Source organism: Battus philenor, unplaced genomic scaffold (assembly GCF_028537555.1).
Source record: "Battus philenor isolate CCGP_79_NKW_IND1 unplaced genomic scaffold, ilBatPhil1.0.hap1 SCAF_20, whole genome shotgun sequence".
Classification (NCBI taxonomy): Eukaryota; Metazoa; Arthropoda; class Insecta; order Lepidoptera; family Papilionidae; genus Battus; species Battus philenor.
Window position 1 is genome coordinate 8,011,796 of NW_027181683.1, and position 21,737 is coordinate 8,033,532.

The 21,737-nt window shown below is 35.4% G+C and overlaps 9 protein-coding genes across 9 annotated transcripts; 5 read left to right on the top strand and 4 right to left on the bottom strand.

The window, feature by feature from the left end:
* Window positions 1-333: 333 nt before the first annotated feature.
* LOC137922861 (chorion class A protein L11-like) lies at window positions 334-872 on the top strand. The gene is made up of 2 exons (XM_068765952.1): window positions 334-387; window positions 510-872. The coding sequence occupies exons 1-2, from the start codon at window positions 337-339 to the stop codon at window positions 870-872; spliced, it is 414 nt and encodes a 137-aa protein (XP_068622053.1). The 5' UTR covers window positions 334-336.
* Window positions 873-3,674: 2,802 nt separating this feature from the next.
* LOC137923015 (chorion class B protein PC10-like) lies at window positions 3,675-4,289 on the bottom strand. Its single transcript, XM_068766137.1, has 2 exons — window positions 4,239-4,289; window positions 3,675-4,157 (listed from the first exon to the last, which is right to left on the bottom strand). Exons 1-2 carry the CDS (start codon window positions 4,287-4,289, stop codon window positions 3,675-3,677), a joined length of 534 nt encoding a protein of 177 aa, XP_068622238.1.
* Window positions 4,290-5,085: 796 nt separating this feature from the next.
* Window positions 5,086-5,589, top strand: LOC137922869 (chorion class A protein L11-like). Its single transcript, XM_068765962.1, has 2 exons — window positions 5,086-5,136; window positions 5,227-5,589. Exons 1-2 carry the CDS (start codon window positions 5,086-5,088, stop codon window positions 5,587-5,589), a joined length of 414 nt encoding a protein of 137 aa, XP_068622063.1.
* Window positions 5,590-7,837: 2,248 nt separating this feature from the next.
* LOC137923016 (chorion class B protein PC10-like) lies at window positions 7,838-8,439 on the bottom strand. Its single transcript, XM_068766138.1, has 2 exons — window positions 8,389-8,439; window positions 7,838-8,302 (listed from the first exon to the last, which is right to left on the bottom strand). Exons 1-2 carry the CDS (start codon window positions 8,437-8,439, stop codon window positions 7,838-7,840), a joined length of 516 nt encoding a protein of 171 aa, XP_068622239.1.
* A 1,731-nt stretch (window positions 8,440-10,170) lies between these two features.
* Window positions 10,171-10,715, top strand: LOC137922893 (chorion class A protein Ld2/Ld41-like). Its single transcript, XM_068766000.1, has 2 exons — window positions 10,171-10,221; window positions 10,365-10,715. Exons 1-2 carry the CDS (start codon window positions 10,171-10,173, stop codon window positions 10,713-10,715), a joined length of 402 nt encoding a protein of 133 aa, XP_068622101.1.
* A 1,884-nt stretch (window positions 10,716-12,599) lies between these two features.
* Window positions 12,600-13,213, bottom strand: LOC137923017 (chorion class B protein PC10-like). The gene is made up of 2 exons (XM_068766139.1): window positions 13,163-13,213; window positions 12,600-13,076 (listed from the first exon to the last, which is right to left on the bottom strand). The coding sequence occupies exons 1-2, from the start codon at window positions 13,211-13,213 to the stop codon at window positions 12,600-12,602; spliced, it is 528 nt and encodes a 175-aa protein (XP_068622240.1).
* Window positions 13,214-14,580: 1,367 nt separating this feature from the next.
* LOC137922863 (chorion class A protein Ld2/Ld41-like) lies at window positions 14,581-15,106 on the top strand. The gene is made up of 2 exons (XM_068765954.1): window positions 14,581-14,631; window positions 14,744-15,106. The coding sequence occupies exons 1-2, from the start codon at window positions 14,581-14,583 to the stop codon at window positions 15,104-15,106; spliced, it is 414 nt and encodes a 137-aa protein (XP_068622055.1).
* Window positions 15,107-18,302: 3,196 nt separating this feature from the next.
* On the bottom strand, window positions 18,303-18,916 carry LOC137923018 (chorion class B protein PC10-like). Its single transcript, XM_068766140.1, has 2 exons — window positions 18,866-18,916; window positions 18,303-18,779 (listed from the first exon to the last, which is right to left on the bottom strand). Exons 1-2 carry the CDS (start codon window positions 18,914-18,916, stop codon window positions 18,303-18,305), a joined length of 528 nt encoding a protein of 175 aa, XP_068622241.1.
* Window positions 18,917-20,434: 1,518 nt separating this feature from the next.
* On the top strand, window positions 20,435-20,969 carry LOC137922686 (chorion class A protein Ld2/Ld41-like). The gene is made up of 2 exons (XM_068765712.1): window positions 20,435-20,488; window positions 20,607-20,969. Exons 1-2 carry the CDS (start codon window positions 20,438-20,440, stop codon window positions 20,967-20,969), a joined length of 414 nt encoding a protein of 137 aa, XP_068621813.1. The 5' UTR covers window positions 20,435-20,437.
* Window positions 20,970-21,737: the final 768 nt, after the last annotated feature.

A 21,737-nucleotide genomic window follows, 5' to 3' on the forward strand; every position in this document is an offset into this window, starting at 1 on the left:
TTTTGTATAACTTTAACTACTTCGAAAACTTTACTTTCAGATATGAACAAAAGGTAAAAAATAGATGCAGAAAAAATCTATCACATGTCAAAACACATAAACAAAAACGTGATTTTTTTCCTTAATTGTGGACACGTAATAAACAATATTACTGGAAACATATCTGGGTAACTTTTTTCCGCTTTTGTGACATACTTGATTCTGTGCAAAGTATCACGTATTGTAATATTTTGTTTCAAAATAAGTTTTTGTTGTCAGGATATTCATTATATATAAAGGGTTCGCTTAATGTTACAACCATTCTGAACTCATAAAGTCGGAAAACAATCATCAGCCATGTCTCTATTCGCCTTCATTCTGCTCTGCGTTCAAGCTTGTTTAGTCCAGGTAAGCTTCAATACTTTATATCCGAGTATAATTTACAGTAATTTATAACATATTTGACTTTCATAGCCATTTGATTAAAGAAAAAATAATAGCTCTTATTAAATTTTATTTTTAATTTTCAGAACGTGTATAGCGAATGTCGTGGACTCGGGCTCGGCCTCAATTACGGACCTGGATGGGCCGGCGAATACGGACTTGGATACGGACCTGGTTTAGCCACTGAATTCGGTTACGGACCTGGTCTTGGTTTTGGATATGGTCTCGCTGCTCCTGCGGCTTTTGAAGGCCCAGCATACGGAGGTTCCGGCATCGGTGACATTGCGGTCGCTGGGGAGATGGGCGTCGCTGGTACCACTCTGGTCGAAGGTCAAGTGCCGATCCTCGGTGCCGTCAGGTTCGGAGGAGATGTCCCGGCTGGCGGCGTTGTCTCCATCGCTGGTCGCTGCGCTGGCGGTTGCGGTTGCAACGGCCCTTACATGTACTGAAAAGTAACTATGTGATCAAAGTAATTTTCTCCGAATAAAGCTATAATTACATGCTGCATATGACTGTATTTAATTTTTATTCTAAAAAAATTAATCATGAACATATTTCTTCATTTTATGGGTAAAGTTTAATACACTATCGTTTGTTAATAGCATGTTGAGCTCTAAATCATTATTGTATTCATGTCAGCCGATAGCCCTTATGCAAGGCATAGGCCACAACCGAATTTACGGTGCGTGTAATGGTTTGTATTCCCCACGCAAGAACCTTTACGCCTCAACGGCCGTCGGCTCTAAATACTAAAGGATAATAAATCACGAGCCTCAAATAAATGGAGTAGTTACTTATGAAAATAATTTAAAAATGTGATTGTATGTACAATAGCAACTAAAGAATCTTCAATAATGTTCTTTCTTTTTTATTTTTTCTTTTTATAACGCTAGAATTATTTCAAAATTCAAAAGCATAATTATGTTGGCATACTACTAAACTAGCATCACGCATAGTTTAGGCAATATCATTAATATGTTTAGATAAATAAGCCAAAGAATATACGTTATATAAATATTTAGTACTTATATAACAATTATTCTAGATGGTTGTTGGCGAGGTTGGAAAGACACTGCCGATTCCAATTCGTTAAGCTGCCTCACTAAGCAGCTTCATAAAACAAGAGTTCATGTTATTTGTCACTAGAAAAAATATATTTTCTAGCTCGCATCGGCATTCGGCCTTCATAGCCATTGAAAGCGCATGCGTACGTGCCATGACGCTAATCTCATAATAAAACTTGCCTGTTTCTTTTTGTAATCCCGTAATGCAATACTAATTTTGAATTATTACATGAATTTTCGTGCATATTTACTTTTATGTACAAATTTAAATTTTGCTATGTTTATACATACTATTTTTATTTTTTTGTGAAACTTAATTATTTCATTCATTCGATCATTACAACCTACAGACAACCAATGCAAGGCATAGGCTTTTCTCAAAGATCATAGCAATATGTCTTGCGCTGTCTGCATTCGGTGGTGTTTTGGTTATGTCGTTCGTCTACCAAATGGGGTCTAATCACGCCTCATCTACCGGCTGGTGATCGCATCTTGAGAAACTTTCGGATCCACTGGTATGCGCGATAAGCCCCGACCATTGTCGTTTTGGACGAGCGATTTTTTCATTTCATTTGATCTCGCAGCGAAGCTCCGATCAAAGCCCTGGGTGACTTTAGGCCATCTTAAAGGGCACATCGTAAGCTACCATGTCTCTAATCATATCTCGGATATGTCAAACGTTTATAATATTATACTAGGATAAGTAGCTGATTTGATCTGAATAAAACTAACCCCGACGTAAATTGTGCGCATGGTCGCTCGGTTGAGGAAACCAGCTCGCAAAGTCATGACAAGACAATGTAAATAGTTGTATTTTTACTACAATATACACAGTATTGTTGAAAAATACAAGTAAGAACACCAAAACTCCCATTTTGTTGTAGTCACTATATCCTGTTGTTGTTCGGAGAAATCAATTTGAACCTTTGTCTATTGTTCGCTAATATAATATGATTATAAGTATTTTAGTGTATAATCTTTATGTACATGAAGGGTGCAAACATATACATTTTTGCCTACCTGTCTATCATTAAATTCACCTTTCAGACCAACACAACCATAGTTAATCATAGAAACCTACAAAAAGATTTCGCGAATGTAAGTAGACATAAAAGAAACATATTTCGTTTAGAAATATTTAATTTAGATAAGAACACATAAAAAACATACCAAGAAATAAAAGAAAAATTTTGAGATTATTATTGGGATATTGACATGCGTCTTATGTCTTTCGTTGTTTCATAAGATTGTGAATATTAATATTCTTTCTCTTTTCGGGACAGTGTAGTATTTTACATAGAAACAGCATTAATCATTCTCACAATCGATATCTTTTTTAAGTTTGGCTCTGTGATTCTTCAGCGTTATAAATTAAAAAGTAAATATTATTCTCTTTATATACGAAATAACAGACTTAATAAAAATGACCAATAAATTTAATACATGATTTGAAATAATATTTTTTACAATATAAAGTGAGTAGAAGTAAGATGAATCGAATATATTCTATGTAAGTTGTAACGTTAAGCAAAAAAATTAGAGTAATTCCTATGGTCCCCGTAACTCTCAGTATATTGTATATATAATAAAATGGCATCTAGCTCCCAGATTAGTATTCAAAATAAAGATAACCTTCAGAATAGAAGAATCAGACTTCAAAAATGATTATTTTTTTGGAAACTATTTACAGTTTTACAATACACTACCGTATACTATATTATTGCGTAATGACTTATCATGTAAACAATTTAAATAGATTATTCAATACAAACTTGTGTAAATTCGAAAATACTTGTAAATTGTTTTAAGCGATGATTAATCTTGGGAATAAACTGTCCTCCTATTATACTAAGGATGTCGTAAAAAGAGAAAAAAATTAAATCATCCGATTTTGTTTTGTTTCCGATTTAGTATGTTATAAAAATAACATTTTACGAATATGATGCATGTATTCATTCCCGAATACACTTATCACTTTACTCACTATAAATATAAGACACACACGACAACTTTCTTGTCAAAAAACTACCGTGTGTGTGATTAAAAATTTATATATCTGTTTGTAAAAAATGTAAAACTTCCACAATTAAGAAATTCACGTACCTTGTTTTTTATTTGACTTGAATAAAAATAGGAAAATGTTATGAGACTTTTTATTTTTACATGTGTTTGTTAAGAAAAAATTCTTTAGTAGCCACCACATCCGCAACCTCCGAAAGCGCGGCCGGCGATGGCGGGGCCGTAGCCGATACCGGCGGCGAGACCGGGGCCGTATCCCAAGCCGGCGGCGGCGGGGTAGCCCCAGGCGGGGCCGGCGATGTCTTCGCTGATCATGCCCACGGCACCGTCGCCGCAGCCGTAGGAGACGGCACCGGCACCAGCGGTAGGCAGAGCGCCTTCCAGACCGACGGTGCCCAGGAAAGGCAGCTCACCGCCGACGGTCAAGATACCTCCGATCTCGTTCTCTGACAGCACGGACAGGCCGACGGGCGGGATGGGGGAAGCGCTAGACACAGCGAAGCCACCACCGCTGGATGTTGGCACGGCAGCAAGACCGCAGCCGGCTCCATAGCCAGCCCAGGGAGCGGCAGCGCCGAAGGGAGCAGCAGCCATCAAGGGAGATTCATAAGCCAATCCAGCGCCCCATTCCCCGCAGTAAGCAGAGATGCTCTGAAATAAATAGAAAAAGTATTAATAACGTTATAAAAAGAACGCAATACTCCAAAATATAGCAAGCTTCTAACTACATACCTGAATCAAAAACGCATGAGCGCAGAAAAGAACGATTGCTTTGGCGGTCATGTTGGCTTTGCTTCTTTAAAACAAATGTAATGTTTTATTTGTTTATACGGTTTATATAGTGTGACCTTTAATAAATCGACGCCTATTGTACTCAACATTAGGTAATAAATAAAGCAATTCAGCTTTTGTTAATATAAAAATACACGTTTACGTGGCAATACAAAATGCAAAAAGAACTGTTACAAATAAAATCAACTACTTTTATGATGATATGATGTATCAAGATCTTTACTAAAATTACTATTGTAACTATTTTTAGTAAAGTCAAAATAATAAAAGAAGGAAAAGAAATGGATTATTGAAGCAAAACCATCCAGTACAAAATCGGAACAAATAAATGTTTAGCAGTCGAGGAATTAAGTTATTCCTTGTTATAACAAAAATTAGTCATGTTTTTGACAAGTTTTGAGTTTTAAGACTTAAGCTTTCTTTGCAAGTGACGTGAGATAAAAAAAAAACTTCCAATATTTCGACTAGCAATATATTATATTTAAATATAATTAAAATAAAAATCGTCGAATATATGTAAACAATTGTAAAAACACCAATATATTCTTTATTGTGTACACGTTTTTGATGACATTACTTAATATATTTCTGTCCTCTGCCTTTATGACGTACCTAACGTAGTGTACAGTACGAGTATCACGTACATTTTATTTTATTTAGAAATATTTTTATTATATTTTGTGTGGAAATATTTTTTGTTGACAGGATGTTTATTATATATATGTAAAGGCCTCACTTCATGTAATAATCACTCTCAACTCGTTCTATTAAAAAACTATTCTCCATCATGTCTCCATTCGCCTTCTTGATGCTCTGCGTTCAAGCTTGCATGATCCAGGTAAGCTTTATCATTCTATTTTGAAATTCAATTTTCAGGAAAATATGATATAATTTTAAGACAAAAAAAATGTTATTTTAAAATTTCCAGAACGTGTATAGTGAATGTCGTGGAGCCGGATTCGGCCTTGGATACGCACCAGGATGGGCCGGCGAATACGGACTCGGATACGGACCCGGCCTAGCAACTGAATTCGGTTACGGACCTGGCCTTGGCTTCGGATACGGACTCGCTGCTCCAGAGGTATTCGCTGGCCCGGCTTACGGACGCTCCGGCGTTGGCGACATTGCCGTCGCTGGTGAAATGGGCGTGGCCGGCACTACTCTGGTCGAAGGACAAGTGCCGATCCTCGGTGCCGTCAGATTCGGAGGAGATGTCCCGGCTGGCGGCGTTGTCTCCATCGCTGGACGCTGCGCCGGCGGCTGCGGTTGCAACGGTCCTTACATGTACTGAAAAGTAATCACGTGACCATAATCATATTTAACCAAAGGAACCCGATATTAAATGCACCATATGATTTTATATTTTATTATTATTTTATACACTAAATACCCACAGATAATAAAAAACGTCTAGGCTGTGGCTACCTTTGAAGATATAACATGAAAAATTACAAACCATAAATAAAGTATTTACTAGTGTAAAAACTTATTAAAAAGAATAAGTATCATGGATCATATGTTATTTATTTATATATATACATATATATATGTGTGTGTGTGTGTATGTACATATGTATATAATGAATTCAACGAAATGAATACACATGATTTTCTTGCACCCAGTTATTATATATAATAAAAGCAGCAAAGAAATTACCGAAGACATGCTTACACAAAAAAAGTTTTTTTGGTTATAACGCGAAACACTTTACTCACTATGAACAAATAGGAACAAATCAATTGTAAATATAAAGAATATCTATTTTTTTGAATATTTATTTCTGACACAGAATTTTGCGTAGTTTTACTAGCTTCTTTTCCGCGAGAGTAGAAGTATACTACAGAATCAGAGTTGAAAATCATTTTAAGCAATATTAAACGGTGTAGACAAATAACAGAAATGCAATTATTACATTTATTAAAAGTAGTATCGTTTATATATAAAACGTTTTTTGCTTAGTAGCCGCTTTAAATGAACACATATCTGTGTGAAATGGTAATTGTCGAAACAACATTAGTACAAAAGTATAGTGTTAACATTATGCAAATAAATATTTACATATTATATTTCTAGGTTAAATGGTTAATGTGAATAAGTTTGAAAGAGCTGTATATATAGCTCATTTGCCGTCAATTAATACATACTATTAACTTATCACCCTAATCATTACATCACCTTATTTAATATATAAAATCCTATCCAAAAATTTATGGTTTTAGAAAAAATGACGTAATATTTGGGGGACCGGAAAGTAATGTCGCTTTCTTAAGTTATATTCACACGACTACATTTTTAACAAGTTTTTATTTCTAATCAACAATATATTAACCTTCGTTATCAACAACTTTTTGTCATCTAGTATACAAATTTTCAATATCGGAGCGGTAAAAATAAATCGGTTTTTCTATGAAATATGTCGACGGAAACGAATTATGATAGTGAGAGAAAGCGATTTCGTAATTAGGACTACTACATATTATATTTAAATATATGTACTGTCTCTGCACGGTTTTTTTTACAAGAAGTTATTTGCATTTCGTATTCCAACAGATATATTACATGTTTCAGAGTAATCACTTTATACATGGTGATTGGAAATATAAATATAAAAACTTCAGAGATTATGTTGGCAAATAAGCTATACATTCACTACTTTAAATATAAACGTCACCTGTATAAGTGGCATGCATCATATGCACCGGAAAATATATAGCTTTTATACCAATAGCTAATCACCTTACATATAACTTACTACTTTTACTGTCCAAGTTGCGCATATCTACTACGCTCTGTTACAGAGCATTTTTAAGAACAAGTGTTCATATTTACTCTCAACCCAAAATAAACAATATTTATAAGTATTTCAAAACTTCTTATTTTATGCAAAATTATTTTTGTGTGAAAATTTAAATATACTCTCGTTCCACTCTTTTCTGCAGTAATGACTAAAGCCCTTATTTGTTTGAAAAAATTCAATCATAACGATGGCCTATTGTTACAACAGTGATACATATTTTTACTTATTTGGACTTGTTTACTCTGCAGCCCAAGTGACATTCGCAGATAAAATCACGAGAAATCAGGCGCTTAGCCTAAACCTTTTATCTAAATGGATAGCTTTTTGAATTTTTATTTGATATAGCTGTATGGATTACTTTAGTCTAAATCAAATTAGGTAGGTTTTTGTTAGCTATCTTATCCGATATAAACATTTTAGAACAGGATAAACGTATTCGGAAATTAGATACATGTTTTTAAAATCATGCGAGTAGGTTTATTTTAATTGACTTAGTTCCGTACTAACTAAGCTAGAACGTTATAATGTTCTTATCTATACAGTAAATGTTAAGCCGAGGCTTTGCCGTGAAGCTGGGAATCCTCAATACAAACACCTACCACCATTACAAATTCTAATGCTTACTCAATAAAAGAACAGATAATCAACAATTAAAATGTTCAGTTTTACTTTAAAAATAAAACAGGAAAATGCATATTCACTTTCTTTATTTTGAAGTGTCATTCGGTAAAAATTAATTTGTTAGTAGACACCGCATCCGCAGCCTCCGAAGGCGCGGCCGGCGATGGCTGGACCGTAGCCGATACCGGCGGCGAGACCGGGGCCGTATCCCAAGCCAGCGGCGGCGGGGTAGCCCCAGGCGGAGCCGGCGATGTCTTCGCTGATCATACCCACGGCACCGTCACCGCAGCCGTAGGAGACGGCACCAGCACCAGCGGTAGGCAGCGCACCCTCCAGACCAACGGTGCCCAAGAAAGGCAGCTCGCCGCCGATGGCCAAGATACCTCCGATCTCGTTCTCTGAGAGCACGGACAGGCCGACGGGCGGGATGGGGGAAGCGCTAGACACAGCGAAGCCGCCACCGCTGGATGTTGGCACGGCAGCAAGACCGCAGCCGGCTCCGTAGCCAGCCCAGGGAGCGGCGGCGCCGAAGGGAGCGCCATAAGCCAACTCGGCACCCAATCCGCCGCAGTAAGCAGAAATGGTCTGAATGAAAAACGAAAATATTAATACACCATCATAAATATAAACAACTCTCTGATTCTAAATAAAGGAAACTTCGAGGCACATACCTGAATCAAAAACGCTTGAGCGCAGAAAAGAATGATTGCCTTGGCGGTCATGTTGGCTTTGCTTCTTTAAAACAATTATAATGTTTAATTGATTCGTGTGGTATAAATAGTGAAAAACTGTAGGCAACAAGTACATTAAGCAATATAAAGCAGCTTGGATTTTGTTAATAAAAAATACACATACGTGATAATACGAAAAATAATTAAAAATGTTACCAATAAAATTTCATTTCTTTATTGGTACTAAACTTATTCATATTATGAAATATGTATTTAAACTTTACGTCTGCAAAGTTATAATGATTAAGTGTTTATAAGGAAGTTAAAACTTTACGCTGATATTTTCAGCATGTAACTATAGTCTACTTTCAATTGCCCGTCGATATCAAAACATTTATCTGCAAAAATGTCTGAAAAACCATCGACGAGTTAGAAATTCTCTATTATAAGTTGGTTCTAAATAAGGAATAAATTTTTGATGCGGTTAACTCTGAAATATGTATTGAGTCTAGAAACTTTCTCATTTTTGTGTCATAAAGTGGCGGGAGTAGCAAGGAATTTTCTTAAAGTTAGTTAAAATAATTTCCATCCAATTCCCGCGCCAAAAGAGAAACGCCCTTAACTTCTAGGATAATGTGACAATATACCACGAGAAAATTATCACAGAACGAAATTAATCACCTTCGTAGCATCAGACGCTAACAATAACAACAGATTGCATAGTACGATACCGCTAAGCAACAGGGATCTTGTATCTATTAATGATAGAAGTATGGCGCCATTTCTCTCAGTGCATAAGCTTTCCAAAGTAGTAATAATATTAGCATTAAAATTAGCCAGATAATCCTGGAAGACAACAGATCGATGTTTCATGCAGTTCCGGAACATTCATGATCCTTTTTAACATAGGTTAGAGAGGATCATGAATGATCATCATTAAAAATAGTTTTAATTTGTTAATTATACAGTTCCCAAAGTTATTACAAGTTAAATTATATCAATATATAGAAAACGCCTGCCTGAGGGTAGGGGCCTATTTATGGTAGGTTTGTCCCCACCGTCTCTGATACCAATACTCTTTAAGACGAGTGCCCGTGTGCGAACGCACTACCTGACTCACCAAGTAGATAATGAAGTTTTAAGTTTCACTTACTTCCCGTACGTCACCAAGAACGAATAAAAATTCAATCCTTGTTCAAGTCACCAGGTAATTTGGCTCCCATATTATTCAGATACACTCATTTTACGTTTCCCATTATGGGACTAAACTATACCTAAAAATAAAACCCAGTGCCACACCCTTTGTTAAAACCTTCGATTATTAAACTTTGAGGACTTAAAGACTCGAAAGAACATTTTACAATAACCCAGTACTCTCTTCACGATTTTATAGTAATAAGGGAGTACTTATAAGGACAAAGGTATTAAGCTACTCATAGTTTCTATTATAAAGTGATATGTTTGTAAGATTTCGTTTTAAAAAGGTCTAGGTATCGATTATATTCCCGTGCTAAAGAACAAAAAAACTTTTACTGAAAATCACTCTTCCTTCAGGATGCTTCCGATTGAAATAAAAATGAAATATTTTTTTAAATTACTACTTTAATAATTGGTGAGTTTTTTCTATTGTTTTGAATACTACTTGATTATATACAACTATCACGTATTGTAATATTTCATTTCGAAATTATTATTAGATGAATAGATGTTCATTATATATAAAGAGCTCACTTCATGTTACAATCATTCTGAACTCGTACAGTTGGAAAACAAATCTCAGCCATGTCTCCATTCGCCTTCTTGGTGCTCTGCCTTCAAGCTTGCTTGATTCAGGTAAGCTGTATAACTTTCTTTCCAAGTATAGCTTAAAATAAATTTCTCAATACAAATTTACAAATCAATTGTCATATAAATATTTGAAGTTTTACTATTAGGAATAATTAAAGAAAAATAGTAAATAATTTTAAATTTTACAGAATGTGTATAGCGAATGTCGCGGTGCCGGACTTGGCCTTGGATGGGCTGGCGAATACGGACTTGGATACGGACCCGGCCTGGCCACCGAATTCGGTTACGGACCTGGTCTCGGTTTCGGATACGGACTCGCTGCTCCAGAGGTATTCGCTGGCCCGGCTTACGGAGGCTCCGGAGTTGGTGACATTGCAGTCGCTGGCGAGATGGGCGTGGCCGGCACCACTCTGGTCGAAGGACAAGTACCGATCCTCGGTGCTGTCAGATTCGGAGGAGATGTCCCGGCTGGCGGCGTTGTCTCCATTGCTGGACGCTGCGCCGGCGGCTGCGGTTGCAGCGGTCCTTACATGTACTAAAAAGTAACCACACGACGACAGTAATTTCAAAAATAAAATGAAATATTAAATGCAACTTTCTTATAATTTACCCTTATAATTTAAAAAAATAAAAAAAACTACGCTAGAAATGTGATAACAATTCAATTAACACAAAATGTGACGAATAAAAGGAAAAAAATCATCAGATAACTTGATTATTACATAATACATATATAAACAATTAAAAACATGGTCTTATTATTATTAAATTGTCTTTGCTTGATACTAAATAGAAAACTTGGTAAGATGCCAAATCTCGAATTATGCAAATATGCGCCTGCTTTAGTAATGTTTTTTCTTCATATGTATGACTTAATTCATAATTTATTATTGTTTGTATTTCGCCAAACATAAATTAACCCTTTATGTTTACAATTCTCACTTATGAATTTACATTTTCACAAATTTGTGTACGCCTTTCTAGACTTATATAACATGGCTATTTCTACATAGCTAAGCTTTTATTTAAACTAACAAAGTATTTTGCTGACAAGACATCAATAGCGTATTATTTAAGATAATTGCTATTTATTTAAGATATTTTTTAAGACGTGCAAGATCCGTAGTTATTTGAGTCCGGTACTTTAGCTGTAAGTTTTTGACCAAATAGAAACATAATTTTGACTCCAACAGCTTAAATATTTGTAAAGTAAACGAACCACATCTGTTTCTACTTATAACAAAGAAAATTTTAAAAAAAATATTATTAAAATATAGTTTTATTATATATAATTTTACTTCATTTCAAAGAAATAAACATATTATACATGTTTATTTCTTTGAAATGAAGTAAAAATTATGTTTTTGAATATTTGTTCAAAAATATACAACGAAATTACTGAACTTAAGACACGTAGCGTTACATATCTTAAAAAATAAGCTAATAATTGTCTTTACATAGCACTTTGTAATAAAGAAAGTGATAATTTAGTACTGTAAATAATTAAAACATTAAATTTTAAATCGCTCTTATATTATGAGGTATTCAATGTATTTTTAAAAATCGTTTTCGATGTTACTCAAGCCTTACAAAAAGAGTTGCAGAGGAATTCGAATTTAAGCATTTTTTAGTGCTATCTCAGTATCTCCTTAATAGTTTATTTTCGAAATTTCGAAAATTCAAAAAAATGGTTTAATTTTTAAATTATGTAAAAACAAGCATTAACGTAAAAAAATTAAACAACACTACGCTTAGCTTAAGTAATGATTCGTATATTGCTTGATACTTCATTTGAAAACTTCTCGAAAATTAGGAATAAATCACATCGAGCAGAGAAATAAATAGAAAAAAGATTACGAAGCGGCAGATCAAGTATTTATTTTTAGCTAAGAAATATTTCGGGACAGACAAGGATAACTCAAAGAAAAAAGACGTAGTTAGTAGATTGAGGATCTGAAGGACCTCTGTGACCAACTGGAATAAAATACAGGAATACTTACGATATAAATATATTATTATAATATAGACAGACATTTTATGTACATCATTTCCAAACACTTATTTTATGGTGGTGATCAGTAACGGTTGGCCATTAAAATACAAAAAAATAAATAACTGGGTTCTCTTGTAAAAATCACTTCTGTAATACGAAATAATTTGGTAGGTAAACACATTGGTACACAGCTGGCCAAGGGTTTCAATTATTGGTACACTTGTAAAATCTTGCTTGTTTTAATTATAAGCTATGTTACTTCTTTCTTTGTTTGTTAGTTAAATAATTTTTACAAAACGTCTTCAGAGAGTGGAAATATTAGGTTTTGTTAAAGAAGCTCTTGTCTTGTTTGAGCTATTTTTGAAATTAAATATGAAAATGCAATTAAACTTTTTTATTTTAAAATATCATTTGGTCAGAAGTATTCAGTTCAGTAGACGCCGCATCCGCAACCTCCGAAAGCACGGCCGGCGGGACCGTAGCCGATACCGGCGGCAAGACCGGGGCCGTATGCAAAGCCGGCGGCGGCGGGGTAGCCCCAGGCAGGACCGGCGATGTCTTCGCTGATCATGCCCACGGCACCGTCGCCGCAGCCGTAAGAGACGGCACCGGCACCAGCGGTAGGCAGGGCGCCCTCCAGTCCGACGGTACCCAGGAAAGGCAGCTCGCCGCCCACGGCCAAGATACCTCCGATCTCGTTCTCTGAGAGCACGGACAGACCAACGGGTGGGATGGGGGAAGCGCTAGAAACAGCAAAGCCACCACCGCTGGATGTTGGCACGGCAGCTAGTCCGCAGCCGGCTCCGTAGCCAGCCCAGGGAGCGGCGGCACCGTAGGGAGCAGCAGCCATCAAGGGAGCTTCATAAGCCAATCCGGCGCCCCATTCCCCGCAGTAAGCAGAGATGCTCTGAAATAAATAGAAAAAGTATTAATAATGCTATAAAAATAATGCAATACTCCAGCGCGAAATATAACAGGCTTCTAACTACACACCTGAACCAAGAATGCTTGAGCGCAAAAAAGAACGATTGCCTTGGCGGACATGTTGGCTTTGCTTTTTAAAAACAAGTGTAATGTTTTATTGCTTCGTGTGCCTTATATAGTATGTTAACGTTAAATAAATCAACGCTTATTGTACACAATATTAAGCAATAAATTAATCACCTCGGATTTTGTTAATATAGGAATACACATATACGTGACAGTACGATGTACGATAAAAGTTGTTACACAAATCTATTTTTTATATTCTTAAAAATCTTAATTTTTTTAGAATTTAAAATATTCTAACTTTTTTTTCTTCAGAAACAAAAATTAATATAGTATATCAAATAATTGAAAATGAACATATTACATTATAGTTCTGAACGCGCGTTATAACTTAACTACAACTTTTGTAGTTGTAACAATAATATCTATTTTAAATTCGTAAAAATTTTATTTTTTTTTAAATTTAAAATATTTAACTTTTTTTCACAGAAACAAAAATTAAAAAAAATGTATCAAATAATTGAAAAATAAAAAATAAAATTATAGTTCTGAACGCTTGTTGAAATACTTTTTAGTGAAACCATAAAATAAAAATAAGTAAAATATACCGTTAGAAGAAAAAAAACATAAAAGGATACTTAGTATTATGCAAAAGAAAATGTCTATAATAAATCAATTTCTTTATACATATATATATGGACAAGGCAATCGGAACTACTCTGGTACTAATTACCCAGTTAGACTTTTAGGCTTCGTATGTCCACAAAAACATTACCGGTTTTCTCAGAAAGTGTTATATATATAATGTAAATAGCAGGAGAAAAAAAAATATTCTGTATAACTATGGCTCAGTTTCATGGAGTTAAAAATTCCTGATAAAGTTAAAAACCTACTCTCGTTAAATTAAAAAAAAACATTATCAAAGAATATCAGAGTAAGTGTACTAGCGTCAATATACTGAAAATAACTTCATACATGATACGCTCCTTAGAAATGTAGTATCCAGGATATTTCAATGTCAATTAAATATGTATCTTCAATCTATTTAAAAACATATATATTCCCGCAGTTTCTTTTATAGGTTCTCCACATCACTCATCTTGACGCCAATAGATAGAGAGCTAGATGTAATCCATAGAGAGAGTATAACCTAACCTCTATCTATGACATTACGAAGACATTTAATTTTTTAACAAAGTAGGAAGTTAAAAAGAAAAATTATAGTTACGTCATTATCATTAATTACTCCAAACATTTTTGAGCAACTTGTTTTTTTAATGATTTCTTTTTGTACTGCATCACGTACTGAAATACTAAATTGCGAAATTATTCTTTCTTGACTGGTAATGTGTTATATATAAAGGGTTTACTTCATGTTACAATCACTCTGAACTCGTACAGTCGGAAAACAATTCTCAGCCATGTCTCCATTCGCCTTCTTGTTGCTCTGCGTTCAAGCTTGCTTGATCCAGGTAAGCTTTATGATTCTATATTCAAATCCAACTTTCATGAAAATATAACGTATAAATTTTTATTTTCTGGAACATACACATAAAGAAAAAAAATCATTTTCCAATTTTCTAGAACGTCTATAGTGAATGTCGTGGAGCCGGATTTGGTCTTGGATACGGACCAGGATGGGCCGGCGAATACGGACTCGGATACGGACCCGGCCTAGCAACTGAATTCGGTTACGGACCTGGTCTCGGTTTCGGATACGGACTCGCTGCTCCTGAGGTATTCGCTGGCCCGGCTTACGGAGGCTCCGGAGTTGGTGACATTGCAGTCGCTGGCGAGATGGGCGTGGCTGGCACCACTCTGGTCGAAGGACAAGTGCCGATCCTCGGTGCCGTCAGATTCGGAGGAGATGTCCCGGCTGGCGGCGTTGTCTCCATCGCTGGACGCTGCGCCGGCGGCTGCGGTTGCAACGGTCCTTATCTGTACTGAAAAGTAACCACGTGACCATAATCATTTTTTAAACAATGGAACCCGATATTAAATGCACCTTATGAATTTAATTCTTTTTTTAGTTCTCAAATAAGAACTATATATGTTCTGAATATTTGAAGATAATGAAAAAACTCTAGGCTGTGATTGCCTTTTATATATATGATAACATAAAAAATTACTAGCCAAAAATACAGTAAAAGTATGTGAAAATAAACGTTAATAAAATAAAGCTTTATGCATTATATAATATTCCTTATAATTAATTCTACGAAAAGAATATTTATAATTTGGTTTCATTCAATAATGATTATGTAATTGAATCAGCAAGGAAGCCCTCCAAAGATATAACAAATTCACTTTAAAAAAAGTTTTGTTTTATTTAAGCTCAAAACAGGGTAATTTAAGGGAAAAGTATATTTAGCGCCATTAATACATAGTTTCAAGTGACAATTTTTTCACGCTTTAAAATGACTATGGACAAATACAAACAAATTACTTCTAAATATTGTTTTTGACACAAAATTTCGAGTAATTTCACAAGTTTCTTTTTCGCGCGAGTATAATTATGGTGACATACAGGATCAGCGAGTTTAAAGTTATTTAGACAATTTTAAAAAACTTTAAAGAGAAATTAAAAACCAAATGCATTCATTAAATTTATTATTCAATTTATAAAAAGTGTTATCGTTGATATATAGAAAAAGTTCCTTGTGCTTAGTACCAGCCTTAAATAAACTCGTATTTGCGTGAAATGATAAATGTCAAATTGTCGAAAGTCAACAACATTAGTACAAAAGTAGTGTTTATCGTTGATTTAATAAAAAAAAAAAAATTTATTATCGTATGTACATGTACGTTAATATGTATATGTTTGTATATTCAGGTTGATTATTCAATATCTTTTAATTAGTATAGAGCACACCCAATCTAAAAATCAATGATTACAAAAATAATTAATACCATAAATATAATATAATAAGTAAAATCATTTTTAAACTAGGAACTACTATATATTAAAATTAACAACATCATCCTTTGCTAGTCACATTCAGACAACCACCGAAGGCTCTATCCGAAGGAAAGTCAAAAAAAGGTTGGTTGACTTTTTCCCACACAACATTCGACGACTTTACTAAATTGAAAATCGCCGCTATGAGACTTCACAATAGATACCGTACAAGAGCGTCTTGAAGTCAAAGTTAGACGGAAGGTTAGACCTTGGCGGGTTGCCGGAGATCATTTCCAATGTGGGACTCGGGCCGCCTGTTCTAGCTTTCATAAAGCAGGTAATGATGAATGTACTGGCCAGAAACAGCAGCACGTGGTTTCCCGGCGGAACTACGGCGCCGGCCGTTGCCGGATCATTATGAGCCGCTAATTAAGTTTGTATAACATTATTAGAATAGTGAGAAATAGTATAACGTAAATAGAAAAGAGATTATTAATGACAAAAGCTAATGTTAATTTTGTATATGACAAAAGTGAAATTATTTAGAAGAAAATTAATCAGATATAGATAAGTGAAATAATTAGCTATACTATCATTCTAAATGCTGATTAGACTACTAGAGAGCACAGCTTCTGCACACCGTTATCCCCTCATTACGAACGTACCTCGCTATTCCCCCCGTACTACCTTTAAGACCAGGAAGTAAGTCTTAAAAACGTCCTCACCGACCCCATTTTAGGGTATCCACAGCCGAAGCGTCATGCCACATACGCTGCAGACACTCACGACACTGCAAGCGCTGATCCCACTACCACACATCTACATCACCTGCGACACATTGCACACATAAACGGCGGTCAACAGCAAAGATGATCCGAGTTAGGATCTTCGCTGCCATCCCAATCCGTACACTCACATACATAACACACGTGTGTTCCACAAATTTTTCATTAAAGATTACACTGGATTATAATTTTGTAACGAGCTTCCTTATTCGTTTGTGTTTATACGATTTCGCATACCAATGAATATATTAAGGATAATACATTTATGTATGTACAAGTATTCCAGATTTTCTTTTCATCCTTTAGCCTGTTGATGACAGGATTCACTTTTATATAAAATACTTAACCTCTGCTTACTTTAATATCACCGTGTTTGCCCTAAGAGACCGCAGTTTAAAAACACGTAGTCGTAGTCTTTTACTTGCTATCTAATCATAGTCCTAGGGGACAGATATTGTAGCTCTAAGCATGCATTTTTGCAAAGTCGTCAGAAGAAAAGGAGGCCGTTGCTGTTAAGACAACTCACATAAAAATTACAGAGTTATTGAAGTAAAGAAGTACTTATCTATGTGCCTAAATTCTAAATTGTGTTTTGTCTTTAGAACGCAGTATGGGCCATACTTCGAGCTACGAGCGATTTGATAGGTGTTAAAACTTCCATAATTTTCCGGTTTTCAATTTTTCAGTAACACGGTACGGGTTATTTTACTGAATAATTAAAAAAATCCAGTTTACGTGACATGTTTTAGAACTAACGAACCTAAGACGTGATAGTCTTCTCCGTGAAGCAATACTCGAGGCAATTTTAATATAATACTTTTTTCTTCCCATGATTGAAAAATTATTTTTAAGCAACTTTTTCAGAGAGTTGAATTTATACGATCTTTTAAAAAAAAACTCGTCCCCTCAATTTACATCGCAGTCAACACGCGGTACAAAAGTGTATGCGATATGGGAGCCAGGAATTGGTCGTAAAATGTCAAATTGACAAGAAGGTAGTTTTTAGAATTTGAAGATGGAAGATATCTGAAAATAACATTCAATGAAATGATATTTCTCGAAGAGAAGAAATAATACATTCTTTTTTTCACGATATTTTGCCGGAAGTAGCCTAATTAGATACACAAGTAAGAGTATCTAGTTCACGGACCGTTCCGCTCCGTGAACTCAGTACCGATAAAGCTGTAAAAGCCTTAAGGCTAACAGTATTACCATCTTCAGAAACAATACAAATAAGAAGATGTGATAGCTTTTTTACAAAAAGAATGTATATAAATGTATGCGTTTTGGTCAAATTAGGTCCGCTCAAATGGTTTCATATAAAGACATTTTTAATCAAAACATGACATTAAAAGTTAGAAATTATTGAAATAACTTTTGGAACTATCTTTGAAATAAAATTTTAAAATGCAGTTAAACTTTTTTATTTTAAAATATCATTTGGTCAGAAGTTATCAGTTTAGTAGATACCGCATCCGCAACCTCCGAAAGCACGGCCGGCGGGGCCGTAGCCTATACCGGCGGCGAGACCGGGGCCGTATCCAAGGCCAGCGGCGGCGGGATAGCCCCAGGCGGGGCCGGCGAGATCTTCGCTGATCATGCCCACGGCACCGTCGCCGCAGCCGTATGAGACGGCACCGGCACCAGCGGTAGGCAGAGCGCCCTCCAGACCGACGGTGCCCAGGAAAGGCAGCTCGCCGCCGACGGCCAAGATACCTCCGATCTCGTTCTCTGAGAGCACGGACAGACCAACGGGCGGGATGGGGGAAGCGCTAGACACAGCGAAGCCACCACCGCTGGATGTTGGCACGGCAGCTAGTCCGCAGCCGGCTCCATAGCCAGCCCAGGGTGCGGCGGCGCCGAAGGGAGCAGCGGCCATCAAGGGAGCTTCATAAGCCAATCCGGCGCCCCATTCCCCGCAGTAAGCAGAGATGCTCTAAAATAAATAGAAAAAGTATTAATAATGACTTAAAAATAATGCAATACTCCAACGCGAAATATAACAGGCTTCTAACTACATACCTGAACCAAGAATGCTTGAGCGCAGAAAAGAACGATTGCCTTGGCGGACATGTTGGCTTTGCTTTTTTAAAACAAGTGTAATGTTATATTGATTCGTGTGGCTTATATAGTGCGTATACAGTTAATTGACGTCTATTGTACACAACATTAGGCAATAAATAAATCACCTCGGCTCTTGTTAATATTAGAATACACACATACGTGACTAAACGATATATGATAAGAGTTGTAACATAAATATATTTTTTATATATTTTAACAAATATTAATTTAACATTTCAATTTTCTAACTTTTTCTCACAGAAACAAAAATTTAAAAATTTTCAAATAATTGGAAAATGAACTAATTACGTTACGGTTCTGAACGCCCGTTGAACTACTTTTTTCGATATTTCCACCTAATTTAGTATAAATTACCTTAAGAAATTAGAATGCCGTTTGTACCAAAATTAAATTAATTTATCATAATTTTAGTTTCCGTTCGACCCAAGACATTTCTTAATATGAAATTAATATTAAACAATAAATTACAAATTATATAATAAAACTCCCCGTCACGAAAGTTGTCTTTTTTATTCTTAAATTAAACCATGTAAATTGCAGAGGATATTTCATTATACTAGACAGGCTTTCACATATTAATTAACGAAATATTTCTGGAGTTACGTCCGCCACTTCTTTTCAAATTATCCTGTAAAAAAATCACAAAAGGATACTGCAAAAGAAAATGTCTATAAAAAATCATTTACACATACATATATGGGCAAGACAGCCGGTGCCAGACACTCTGGTGCTTATAACCAAGCCTTAAATCTTAGACCTTTAGGCTTCGTATGTCCACAAAAACTTTATTGATTTCCTCAGAAAGGGCGATATATATAATGTAAATACGAAAGAAAAAATGATATATAAGAAAAAATGATATATATAATGTAAAGAAGAAACTAATTCCGTGTAACTATAACTCGACTTTACGGAGTTTCAAAACTTACAGTGGCCTATATCAGCGCTTTAACAATTAAATTCCTTATAATGTTAAAAAGCTCCTGTTATTAAAATAAAAAAATACATCATAGAACCTTATGGTACGTGCGCTAGGTTTACTGAACTGAAAATGACTTCATACATGATCCGCTCTTTAGGAATAAAGTGTCCAGGATATTTCAATGTCAATTAAATAACTATCTTCAATCTATTTATAAATATATATCGTCCGGAGTTTCTTTTACCGGATCTTCACATCATTCATTTTGACGTCAATAGATAGAGAGATGAATGTAATTCATAGAGAGATATTTAAACTATCCTGATTATGTAATTCCGAAGTTACTCAAATTTTTGACAAATAGAAAAATTAAAAATAAAATTTATAATGGTAAGAAAAAACATTTCCTTAATTAGTTAAAATGTTCTTGAGCAATTTATTTTGTTCTTTTGTTTTTTCTGTATACTGTATCACGTACTGAAATAATACGTTGCGAAATTATTCTTTCTTGGCTGGTTGTGTTATATATAAAGGGTTCACTTCATGTTACAATCACTCTGAACTCAGACAGAAAATAATCTACAACCATGTCTTCATTCGCCTTTTTGTTACTCTGCGTTCAAGCTTGCTTGATCCAGGTAAGCTATCACAATATTTATATGTAACATCCATCAATAAAAAGTAATACACCTTAAGTAATTGAATTTTGAGTTCTGTAGTCAACTGTTGAGAGAAAAATTTAATTTAATTTTCCAGAACGTCTATAGTGAATGTCGTGGAGCCGGGTTCGGCCTTGGATACGGACCAGGATGGGCCGGCGAATACGGACTCGGATACGGACCCGGCCTAGCAACTGAATTCGGTTACGGACCTGGCCTTGATTTCGGATACGGACTCGCTGCTCCAGAGGTATTCGCTGGCCCAGCTTACGGAGGCTCCGGAGTTGGTGACATTGCAGTCGCTGGCGAAATGGGCGTCGCTGGTACCACTCTGGTCGAAGGCCAAGTTCCGATTCTCGGTGCTGTCAGATTCGGAGGAGATGTCCCGGCTGGCGGCGTTGTCTCTATCGCAGGACGTTGCGCCGGCGGGTGCGGCTGCGGCGGTCCCTTCATGTATTGAAATGATTAATCGGAGTTTCAATCGAAAGTTAATCGAACACTAAATAAAACTTATGACTATCTACAATTTACTTTTATTTTTATTGTATTAACAGAGTTTAAAAAAAATTCCTTGGTTACATGTTCCGCTTTAAGCTTTTGTTGTTGTTGTTGTTGTTATTATACTTACAATAGAACAAAACAATACCTATTATTGAATGAAAATCTATATATTCCTTAAGGAGAAATCAAAGTTAACAAATGCTTAAAATGATTAGTGCTTTCTTTTTAGCCCGTTAAATTATTTATTAAGACAAGTTTTGCAACAAAGTGCTTTATGAAGTATTAAATAAAATTGCCTCTACAAGCATCCGTTCAACCACTACGTTAACATGCAGTAAAACGCAACTATTTTCTTTGTTCTAATTTGAAGTTTGCTTATAATCTTGCATTGACATTTGTCCCGATTTTTCTTATGTGTATTTTAAGGATAGTCATTATTTTCATTTTTACTATACTGATATATTTGAGGTTGAATAAAATATTTTTAAATAATATTACATTTATGTTAGATAGAGAGACAGGGTTTTTTAGTTTATCGTTTAATTAATTACTCTAGTACAAAACCGTAGCCTGTGGTTGTTAGTAAATTGCGGCTCGCAAACTTCACGCAGATCTCTTAATCTTTTTAACTGATTTAATTTTGAATCGAACGACCGTCTATGAAGTATTTAGTTTTGAAACAGTCGATCGGTTTAAAAATTAAACAATTGATTACTTCGCAACGAAT

Bases quoted from the DNA above. Each gene is read 5' to 3' on its own strand.
- LOC137922861 (XM_068765952.1), top strand. From the start codon at position 337: ATGTCTCTATTCGCCTTCATTCTGCTCTGCGTTCAAGCTTGTTTAGTC. The intron at 388-509 runs GTAAGCTTCAAT...TTTAATTTTCAG, and splicing joins TTCAAGCTTGTTTAGTCCAG to AACGTGTATAGCGAATGTCG.
- LOC137923015 (XM_068766137.1), bottom strand. From the start codon at position 4,289: ATGACCGCCAAAGCAATCGTTCTTTTCTGCGCTCATGCGTTTTTGATT. The intron at 4,158-4,238 runs GTATGTAGTTAG...TATTTATTTCAG, and splicing joins CTCATGCGTTTTTGATTCAG to AGCATCTCTGCTTACTGCGG.
- LOC137922869 (XM_068765962.1), top strand. From the start codon at position 5,086: ATGTCTCCATTCGCCTTCTTGATGCTCTGCGTTCAAGCTTGCATGATC. The intron at 5,137-5,226 runs GTAAGCTTTATC...TAAAATTTCCAG, and splicing joins TTCAAGCTTGCATGATCCAG to AACGTGTATAGTGAATGTCG.
- LOC137923016 (XM_068766138.1), bottom strand. From the start codon at position 8,439: ATGACCGCCAAGGCAATCATTCTTTTCTGCGCTCAAGCGTTTTTGATT. The intron at 8,303-8,388 runs GTATGTGCCTCG...TTTTTCATTCAG, and splicing joins CTCAAGCGTTTTTGATTCAG to ACCATTTCTGCTTACTGCGG.
- LOC137922893 (XM_068766000.1), top strand. From the start codon at position 10,171: ATGTCTCCATTCGCCTTCTTGGTGCTCTGCCTTCAAGCTTGCTTGATT. The intron at 10,222-10,364 runs GTAAGCTGTATA...TAAATTTTACAG, and splicing joins TTCAAGCTTGCTTGATTCAG to AATGTGTATAGCGAATGTCG.
- LOC137923017 (XM_068766139.1), bottom strand. From the start codon at position 13,213: ATGTCCGCCAAGGCAATCGTTCTTTTTTGCGCTCAAGCATTCTTGGTT. The intron at 13,077-13,162 runs GTGTGTAGTTAG...TATTTATTTCAG, and splicing joins CTCAAGCATTCTTGGTTCAG to AGCATCTCTGCTTACTGCGG.
- LOC137922863 (XM_068765954.1), top strand. From the start codon at position 14,581: ATGTCTCCATTCGCCTTCTTGTTGCTCTGCGTTCAAGCTTGCTTGATC. The intron at 14,632-14,743 runs GTAAGCTTTATG...CCAATTTTCTAG, and splicing joins TTCAAGCTTGCTTGATCCAG to AACGTCTATAGTGAATGTCG.
- LOC137923018 (XM_068766140.1), bottom strand. From the start codon at position 18,916: ATGTCCGCCAAGGCAATCGTTCTTTTCTGCGCTCAAGCATTCTTGGTT. The intron at 18,780-18,865 runs GTATGTAGTTAG...TATTTATTTTAG, and splicing joins CTCAAGCATTCTTGGTTCAG to AGCATCTCTGCTTACTGCGG.
- LOC137922686 (XM_068765712.1), top strand. From the start codon at position 20,438: ATGTCTTCATTCGCCTTTTTGTTACTCTGCGTTCAAGCTTGCTTGATC. The intron at 20,489-20,606 runs GTAAGCTATCAC...TTAATTTTCCAG, and splicing joins TTCAAGCTTGCTTGATCCAG to AACGTCTATAGTGAATGTCG.